The following is a 10424-nucleotide window of genomic DNA, read 5'->3' on the forward strand; positions in this document are numbered from 1 at the left end:
GTGTTAAAGGAGTGGTTACATTTGCAGTTTCCAGAGGGAAGAGGATCTGAGCTGCATCCCTCACCTGTAACACCTTACTACAAGGAGCTGGGGAGCAGTTTCTGTCAGCTGCCAGCTCTCCTCCTCTTCCCCTCATCCCCAAAAAAGACAGCAGACCAGAGGCAGAAATAGATCTTTAATGAACTATACAAAAATTCACCCAGTGGTTCCTCCTGCCCGGAGGGCTCAGCAGAAGAGGTGCAAGACTTTGCGGAAGAAGTTCCTGAACTCGGCGTTGAACACGGTGTAAATGATGGGGTTGAGAGCACTGTTGACATAGCCCAGCCAAGTGACAGTGCTGGTAACTTGAGGGGGGATGGAGCAGGACTTGCAGAGAGCCCTGGTAATGTGCACCACAAAAAAAGGTGTCCAACAGAAAAGGAAAGCACCTGCCAGGAGGACAGTAAAGAGAGAAGGTGAGGTGAATGCTTAAAAGGGTTTAATTTAACAAAGCCTGAGCCAAACAAGATAGACACAGCTCAGGCACTCAGGGTAAAGGCAGCAGCTGTGCCGACATGGAGCTGGGCTTATGCCCAGACAAAAACTTGGGATGTCTTTCCTGTCCTAAACATTGATGAAAAGTCTTGAGTTAGTCTCGTTTTGGCTTTGCATGTAAGCTATTGGGAGTCACAGGTTTGCCTTGATGGCAGGTTGGGTTATAAACACTGCATGTGTTCTCTCCCAAGGGTGGTGGGTTTTGGCACTGCTCTGGGTTCACCCAGGTGCTGCCAGCCTGAGCCCCGCGGTGGGACAAGGTGGCACATTTCCCACCCTCCCCAGCCACCCCTGACAGCCACTCACCGACGACGACCGGCAGCACCCGCATGGCCTTGCGCTCCCGGCCGTTGATCTTGGCTCGCTTGCGCCCGTGCCCCGGCTGTGGGTACCTGAGGTGTGGGTAGGACACAGTCTGGATCCCATTGTTCATCCCACACTCCCCAGGGAGGCCGGCACGGGTGTAGGGGCTGCACTCTGGCGGCCCCAGCCGGGTCTGCTCTCTCTCCATCAAGGTTGGGGGGTGATACAGCTTCCTGTTGGCTCCATAGATGCAGCCCCTCAGCTTGGCCTTCCGGGCTTCTTCCCAGCGCCTGAGTCCTTGGAACATGCCACAGTACAGCACCAGCATGACAGGGCACGGGATGAAGAAGGAGCAGATGGAGGAGTACACAATGTAGCTGTCATCCTCCAGCTGGCACAAGCTGGGGTCTCGGTCTGGGACGTTGTTGAGGCCAAATATGACTGGGGATGCCACAGCAAAGGCGAATATCCAGGTGGTGGATATGAGGATCAGCTGCCGCAGGTCGATCTGTCGCCGGTTGTAGTTGAGCGGGATTTGAACAGCGATGAACCTGCCAACACAGCCCCAGGTGAGTCAGTCCTGGTGTGGTGATGGCACCACTGGTAACGTAACCGAGAGGCCCCAAAGCTTCTTGTCACTGTCCTTCCCCCCATTAATTTACTTTACACAGCCAAGGCCTGGGCTACAACCAGGGCAGCCAAGGGACAGCTCTGCCTCATCACACAACAAGGTTTTAGCTTGGCCATCATCGATGGGACACAAACCTGGTGATGGCAGACATTAGGGCAGGGCAGAATCCCTTAGGGGAGGGCAGGATCCTCCCTGCTGGGGACCCTGGCAAGGGCCTATGGAAGCAGTGAGGGGCCCAGGCACAACCAGAGCAGGAAGGCACTCACCGATCCACGCTGATAGCACACAGGTTGAAGATGGAGGCTGTGCACAGCATCACGTCCATGGTCATCAGGGCATCACACAGCACCGTGCTGAGGGACCACACTCCTCCCTGGAACTGAAAAAATCCCCGGGGTCAGCAGATGCCGTGTCCCACTGCCTTTAAAATGACAGGAACACTGCCACACCCAGGTGCCTCAGCCACTCATATTTCCTCCAGACAAGCAGCCCAAAGCCCAGTGCTCCTCCCATGGCACAATGCTCCCAGAGCAGCAGTGGCACATGGGAATCAGCCCCAGAGAGAGCCCACTGCCTGCTCAGGGCTTGTGGTTCTGGTCTGGCTGGGGACCTGAGCCACACACCATCAGCACAGCCAAGTGAGTCATGCTGGGCAGAGAAATGGACACAGGACATTGTGCTGCCTTGGGTGAGGGCAGGAACCCCCAAATTCCTCAAACCCAACTCACTCCCCAAGATCTCCCCAGCAAGGCAGGGCTACACGTTGGGTGCACAGCACCCTGAGCTCGGTCCCCAAGCAAGCAGGAGACAGAGCACAAAGCTCCTCTTCCACTTCCATGGCCCAACTGCTCCAACCCCCTGTTTGCAGGCAATGTGAACAATTTCCCTGCGTTACACAACTGTTCCATCCTGGCAGGCAAAGCACAAGTCCAGCCCCTGGAGACCAGGTCCAGGCAGTGAGTAACAACCTCTGGTTCTCTCTCCACAGTCACAGGTGCCAGGGCAGAGCAGCAGGGACCAGTGTTGGTGTTCTGAACCACCTGGAAGTGTGGACTGCCCTCCTTGGTGATTTTCAGCTCAGTCCTGTCTCAGCCAGCAGCACAGGCTCTGCACTGCCCATGGCACAGGACAGGCAGTGGGACAGACAGAAGGACAGACAGCAACAGCTGGTGCTGCTACAGCCACAAACCACTTGCAGCACTTTGCTCTAATCGAGTGCTCATCTCGCCCCAGAACAAACCCAGCTCATTCTTTTAACGTTAAAGCACTTTTTAGGCTGACACAGAAATAGGTCACCTTGATCCCATTCCTGTGCCATTATTCCCATGAGCTCCTTGAGCACAGGCAGAGACCTATCAGCTTGTTCCCACCTGCACAGGTAAACCAGAAGGCTCAATAGGCTGCCACCACAAGGGCAGCAGGGAGATTTTCCTCTGGGTCTGAGACTGTGAGGAAAATTCCACATCCTTTGGATCCCTCTGCAGAGAAAGGTTTAATTAAAAACCCCATACAGTGTACAAATAAGTATGATTTTAGCTTGAAAACAAAGCGTTCAGTAGCAATCGCCCCGTCATGTCTGACTCAAACTTTATTTTGATATTGCAATATACCAAACACTATCTATACTCTCTATATGCTTTTATTAAAATATATATGATAACTATTACTATAGAATATGTATATTGCAAAATGTAATATATATAATTTATTACATATGTTTATCTACAGGTAATGTTTATCTACAGATAATGTGCATCATCTAATATAAACAAAATTTATTATATATTTTTATCTATAGAAAATGTGCTACAGAAAAATTATTTTTATATATATATATATACATATAAATCCTAGGGACTTTTTTCTCTATAGCAATAGTCAGCCAGTGCTCATAGAGCCCAATGTTGCTGCCCTCTAATGTTGCAGATTTCAGGAAGCAGGTATGGATTTGTTCCTGTACAGGTGCTAAACAGCAGGTTCTGGTTTCATTCATCGCAGCACAGAGTGGAGCCACGTGGGGAACACGCTCCACAGAACACTGGGAGGGTGCCGAACCCCAGCCCCTGCCAGCAACAGGGCAGGCAGCTCTGCAGGGATTAATATCAGTCAGTAATGATGTCAGGCACAGGATTAGAGTTAGAGGAGATATAAAGCCAAAGGAGTCTCTGAAGTAACTGTTTTGCTATTTTTGTACAGCATCTCCTTGAGATACCTCCAGGGGAGGGCTGGAGTCAGACCCGAGTGCTTCATTCAGCCTCTTCTCTAGCACAGAGCAGCCACCCCAAACTGAATTTGGGATCTGAATCATCAAAAACCAAATTTCTGCCAAGATCTCTGGGATCTTGACAAGTTCAGTTGAGCTTATGAGAGAGAAAATTTGATTTTGGGCTTGAAATTTGATAGTTTTCAAAAACCTATTTGTGATTTGGGGGAATTAATTGATTCTGAAAAGGACAAGGGCTCTGAAAAGGACAAGGGCTCTTGGGCTGCAGCACCTTTGGAGCACGTGAGATTAAAGCTGGGCACTTGGAAAATGCTATAAACCCTTCCCTTTCCCCACCAACCTCCAAGACTCTGGCTTTGGGGAAAGTGCTGGAAGAGAACTTCAGATTCTATGGTGTTTGCCGTCTGCCCACCTTGGCAAAAAGTGCCAAGGACCCCTCTGATAGGGGAGTGACTTTGGATTAGAGGCTTTGCTGGGCCATGTGATTAAGGAGTACCTAATTCCAGGAGGCTGCAGCAGATTAGCCCATCAAGGTACAGAGTGTAAGCTTTAGGGATCACAAACAGCTCAAGCTTCCTTCAGGAAGTGCCTCAGAGCAGCTCCACCTTCAGCAGCTCTTTGGGTTCTCCACTTTTCCAGAATACAATGGAGAAGATTTTACAGGATGGTGGGTGGCAGGAGACAGACTTGGCTTCTCAAACACCCTTGCAGCTATGTTCCTAGTCAGCCCATTCTGGTATCCTTATTCCTAAACACAGCGGATTTGTAAGGAAAACTGCCTTCTAAACGAGCCTGATGCCAGGAGAGCTCCTGAGGGCAGGAGCCAGGACAGAGCCAAAGGTTTTAGTCCTATTTCCTCTGATACCAGCTCTTGTCTCAGTCCTGCCACACGCAGGGAACAGCAGGAGCCTGAAAGGGAATTAGGAGATGCCCAGCTGGACTTTGAACAAGCATCTGCCTCAATGTGGCCATGGCTCAAGGACATGGCATGGAGTGAGAAGGCTGTGACACCAGCTGGAAGAGGAATAGTCCTTGCCAGTGGGCAAAGTCCAGCATCAGAGCCAAAGAATTGTCCCTGTGTCCACCAGAAGCTGACTTGGGGCCTTTTGCCATGAATTGTGACAACTGTCACAGTTCCCAGAAGACACAATGCAGCCTGCAAGGGGAGAAGAAGGAGAGGGAGTGGGGCATAAGACAAAAGGTGCCTCACATCTGCACTGATGTTCTTTCTTAACTTAAGTCATCGAGGTCAAGGTTCTTCAGAGATGGGGAGCAAATCTGATCATCCACCTGAGACATTATGAGGGCCTAAAATTCCAAGGCAGCTCTCCCCAATTACTGGTCTCTGAAAATAAACCCCGGAGCACTGGTTTGTAACTGCTTGTCTGTGTCAGCTCCCTGGTACTTTGTGTGGCTCAGACATCAGCCAGGCCCAGAATAACATCTATTTCCACTAAAGCTGTAACATTCCAGGAAAGACTAATCCTGAATCCTGCTGCAAACAAGCTGACAAGCATTCACAGAGAGCCAGGGGAAATTTGGAGAGGTTAGAGGTCTGGTCTCTCATCAGAGGAGCTGCATCACAGGCACACAGAGAAGAGATGTTTTGATACCAAACCAGTGGCACCCTGAAATTTTTAGGCAGAACCCATCACCCTCATCAAAATAAGAAGATAGCTCATGTGGTTTTTACTGGCTGCTCCATCGCCATGCCTGCTGGAAACACTCATCTTCCCTGACCAGGAGCCAGGTAAACATGCAAATCTGCTCAAACTGTTTCCTCTTTTCCGTAATCACTTACACAGGTCTTAGTGGCAAAGATGTTTACATAACCAACACCCTCAGCTCTGCCAGCAGCTTCCTGGCTCAGGCCCATTCCGCAGCCCTGCTGCTCGGCAGGGATTAGCAGAGAGCTGCTCACAGGAGCAGCAGCTACAGTTACAGGTGTGCTCCACAGCACTGTCCACGTGGGGAGGCTGTCCTGGTGCCTCCTAACTGCTGCATGCCTCCACTTCATGAGGACTGTATAAACTCCTGCAAGTATCCCAGAGCCTTTGGGACTCCTGCCACTGTCACAGTCTCTGGGAAGAGGAAGAAGTTACACACAAGGCAAGCCTTTGGATCCATGCAGCTCCCTCCCAAAGCCAGCCAGTCAAGTGATATCCTGCAGTAACTCCAGAGCACCTGTAGCTCTGCTTCCTCAGGTAACCCTATTTCAGTGCTACCAGTGCTCCAGGCACTCTCTGGTATCATCTCCCAGCCTCTCCTCACATGAAAGCAGATCTCTGCTCCTTAGGAATAATTGTTAATGCCTGGGAGTGCCCCAGGCCACCTCCTTCTCCCTTGCTTCCCATCATCCCTGCCTTTCTGGCACGGGACTGATTGCTGGAGAGCACTTCACACACCCATCAGAAAGCAAAGACTGGCAGAAGGGCAGTCCAGCTTCCCCATGGAGGTTACCATTACCTCTCCCTTTCATACTGCTAAGATGTGAACTCCCAAGCAAGCAGCAAGATATGTGCCTCCTGCCCACCAGGGCAGGCTGCTGTGTGGTAATAACAACTGGAAAACATTGGAAGGTGTCTTTGTTCCATGTTTGGATGAGTCCAGTGGAAAGAACTGGAGACATTTGTATCACCGTTCTGTGATCCAGAGCGTGAATGAGAGACCAGACACACAGTTTGCCTTCCTGCAGCCACAGCCTCTGAATTCTCACCATGGACTTTGTGACAAGTTGTGCTGGCTCTTCCCAAAGGACAAAAGGAGAGTGTGTGTCCACAACTGCTGCCAATGCCCAGAATGAGCTTTCTGAAGAACCAGAAATAAGAGCCAAGATCAAGGACTCTCCCACTGTGCTCCAGCTTCTGTGAACAGCAGCAAAGGATAATCCACATCCCACAGAAGGAATCCCATCCCCACTCAGGCTTGGGGGAGATCTGTTGTTTGTGAAGATGTCAGATGCCACCTCAAAAGTTTAGTCACTCCAGCTATCTTCTAAAGCCCTGACTGGGAAGAATGTTTCCAAAAAAGGAACACAAGGTGCCACCTCACAGGAAAACAGCACAAAGTGAGCAAGTTTTATTGCTCTGTTCCTGCTAAAAGAGAAAAAAAACCCTCAGCTAGTTTTCAAGTTTTCCAATAGGCCCTAAGAGTCCACCTTTACTGTGTCCATTTTTAAACTATAGTTCAAAATAACCAAACAAAACCCCCACACCAAGAATAAAGGTTGAGCTGAACATTCAGGAGTGTCCAGGCCATATTTTCAGTAGCTAAAATGGTTGGTACAGAGTGCAAGCTGAAACCAAGCTAGTTTTAAAGAGCAACAATCACTACACCCTGCATCCTGAATCCCAGCATCTAATCTGATAGAGTTTTGCCTTCAAGAAAAAAAAAGGAAAGAAAAAACCCACAAAAAATTCTATCCTCTGGCAGGGACTAAGTGGTTTACTCTCCCTTTTCCTTAGCTTATTTCAGAACAAAATGAGCTGGAAATCCTGCACCAGCATACTGGTGATGATTAAAATGAGCATGGGCACCTGCAGGCTCTGAGCCCACAGAGAAGCTTCCAGGCATGGAATGAGAACTGCTGCCACTGGAACTGCTGGAGCTGGAGCTGCCCTACACATCAGACCCCCTGACTGATGGAGGGGGCTGCTGCTGCTGCACAGTGCTCTGTCTCTCTGTATCTGTTCAGCACATCCCACACCTGTTCCACACATTCCCTCCGAGCGCCAGGAGTGAAGATCCTGGTGCCTGTTCTGTTTTGTGCCTCTGAACGCCTGCCTGGCTGCTGGAGCTGCAGAAGTTGGAGGGAAAGACACTTGTGTCATATACCACCTTCACTCCCTGTGTTTAATATCCTGGGAGCAGAGACATGGAAGAATTCCCTCACAGAATTGATGTTTTTGAACAGCCATGGGAGTGAACACACAAAGTGTCACCACAGGCTGGACAGCCCTGGTTTTTAAAGCTCATACACGAATGCACACTCTGGATGAATCCAGAACTTGTGGAATGTCTGTGGTGTCCAAGAAGAGCCCCACAATACTCCTGCCCCTCTGGAAGCATTTTCATGGATACCCCAGGGTACATTAACCTGTATTTTATACATTCCAGCAAAACTCCCACCTGCAGACAAGAGGAAATCACTCTGATGTTGGTGTCTGCCCACAGACCTGGGGACTGGAGGCATTGAGAGACACCAGAAAAAGCAAGGAAGAGAAGGTATCCCAATTAGCAAAGAGTAGCTGAAAAGGATGATGAAGAATGATTAATAGTGCACTTCTCTAACCAGCAAAATGGAGGTAGTGAGGGAAAGGCAAATCCACCAAAACCAACAGCACAGTGGTAAAAGCAGGGATCTAATGCTCCAGTTCTTCACTGGTTCTTCTCACAGGTGCCCACGTGAACCTGCTGTTCCACAATACCTGTCTCCAGAGAGGTCACAATGTCCTGCAAAGTCCTAGGACAAGGTAGAGACCATTCTAAGCTCTAATCTGCAGCCTGTCTTGCTTAAGGGAATATAGGCCTGAACAGTCAGGGCCTGCTGAGTGATGGGTGCTCCTCATGGCAGGGGAGAGAGGGGAAATGCTCTCCCACAGCTGGAAAGAAAATCCACACTGCCAGCTACCACACGGATGGGTGGAAAAAACTGCTATTTTGCCCAGCGGTTGCTTTCATCCTTCTGAGCAGGGAAGAGCCACCAACCGGTACTAAAAGACAGGTTCTAAAACATTCCCCTGCAAGCACGAGGGTTTATTCATCCCTGGCAGTAAACCTTACAGAGACCACCACTCAGCCTCAGGAGTGCCTGTTGTTCTTTCCCTCAGCTGTCACAGTCTTGGAGGTGAACAGGTTTTGGGAGTGAACAGCAACGCTGCCCCACGTGCCCGAGCTGGCTCTCCACGACCACCATGGCACACTGGGTCACGCCTGTGACAACCAACAACCTGCCAACCAAAGCCACCTGGGTGTAGGGTGACCAAATCCCATCAAGCTCCATGAAAAGACAGCTTCCCCTTCTCAGCCAACATGGAAAGCTGTTTCCCGGCTAAAGATGCTAAAGACCTCCCTTTGTCACCGAGACCTGTTCACTTTATGCCAAGCAGAGCACACCAAAGGGGCTCTCTGTCTCTTCCAGCCCTTTTGCTGCCGGCAGCCTGCAAGCCACGGGCTCCCGGAGCTGCCGGCCTGGCCCGGGACAGTCTGTCCTGTGCGGCTCCACTCGGGGCATCACCGCTCGCCGCGGTCCGGACGGGAAGCCCGGGACTCGCACGGAGCCGCCCCGCTCGCCGTGCCCGCCGTCCCGCAGCGCTGTGCCATGCCGTGACACTCGCGGTGAGAGCCCCGGGGGCTGACCGCAACATCCCGGGGCGCTCCCGGACCGGCGGGATGGCGGTGGGGAACGAGCCCGGAGAGCGGCTCTGACCCTCGGTATTCGGTCTCTTGTCCCCCCCAGCCCCGGAACCCGCAGGCTCGGCGGGCGCACAAGCCCCAGCCCGCCGTCCCGCCGTGCGCCCGGGCTGCCTCACCTCGGAGTAGACGTAGAGGGGCAGGACGAGGAGGGCGAGCAGCAGGTCGGCCACGGCGAGGCTGACGATGAAGTAGTTGGTGGTGGTCTTGAGCGCCCGCTCCGTGCAGACGCTCAGACAGACGAGCCCGTTGCCGCCGACGATGAGGAGGATGAGGAGGATGCCGAACACCAGGGCGGCGATGCTGTGGCCCGGGGCGGCGGGCGGCGGTCCGGCGGTGCCGTTGCCCATGGCCCCGCGCACGGAGCCGGGCCGGCCGCCGGGAGCTGCCCGCCGAGCCGCGGGAGGAGCCTCCGCCGCCGCCCCGCCCGGCCGCGGCCCCGCGGGGACAACTGGGTCACCAAGCGGCTTAAGGGGTGGCGGGGGTGGCGGGCTCCCGGTGTCCCCGCTCCCGGTGTCCCTGTGTCCCGTCCCCCGCCGAGCCCCGCGGAGCTGTTGCTGTGTTCTCACATGGGGACACAGCATGTTCTCTTAAGCAGTGTTAGAGGAAAGAACTGGAATTCGTACAGATCGGGTGAATAACTGAGAAATTGTATTCCAAGGTGTGTGGAGAATCTGGTCATGTTTGGGAGTTTGTAATTAACCTGAGTGAGGATCCAGACAGTCCATAATGAAATTTGAAGATACTGCCAAGACAGGATGCTGGGAGCATCTTGGAGCATGGAATAGGGATTCAAAGTGCTCTGGATAAGTTGGCAAATGCAGAGTGAACTTCAAAAGGAATTTTTTATCTTACCCGTGCTTGGGCAGGAATAAGCAACAGCAGAAATGCAGGATAGAGGAAGAAACCAGATAAACAGCAAGTGTGGGAACAAAGATGGGATGGCAGGTCATGAGCTGAACACGGGGGCTGGGGTGTCTTGCTGCAGAAAATGAGAGAAAAAGGCTGTTTGAGAGGTACCTGTGTACCTGCAGAGTCAGGAAGGACAGGGAGGTGTGACCTCCCATTTCTAGTCCAGATGACTTGGGAGATGTGGGAGCTGATCCAGACTCTGTGGACTTCCCTATGGCTGTGCCACCAAGCCTCAGCCCAGTTGTTAATGCCAAGTAAACATTCAGGTCAGCCTGGTGTTTGTGGAAGGTAGTGGGAAGAAAAGTAAAGGGACATTTATATTGCATGAAGGGAGGAAATTACATTATTGGAAGTTTTTTATGAGACAATTTTCTTCTAAGATCTGTTTATAGGCTGCAGCTATCAGAG

General features: G+C 51.7%; 1 protein-coding gene across 1 annotated transcript; it reads right to left on the bottom strand.

The window, feature by feature from the left end:
- Positions 1–160: 160 nt before the first annotated feature.
- On the bottom strand, positions 161–9490 carry DRD4 (dopamine receptor D4). The gene is made up of 4 exons (XM_085063504.1): positions 9224–9490; positions 1735–1847; positions 841–1388; positions 161–428 (listed from the first exon to the last, which is right to left on the bottom strand). Exons 1-4 carry the CDS (start codon positions 9452–9454, stop codon positions 226–228), a joined length of 1095 nt encoding a protein of 364 aa, XP_084919630.1. The 5' UTR covers positions 9455–9490; the 3' UTR covers positions 161–225.
- Positions 9491–10424: the final 934 nt, after the last annotated feature.

This window comes from Lichenostomus cassidix, chromosome 5 (assembly GCF_008360975.1).
Source record: "Lichenostomus cassidix isolate B80296 chromosome 5, HeHo_3.0, whole genome shotgun sequence".
NCBI classification, from domain to species: Eukaryota; Metazoa; Chordata; class Aves; order Passeriformes; family Meliphagidae; genus Lichenostomus; species Lichenostomus cassidix.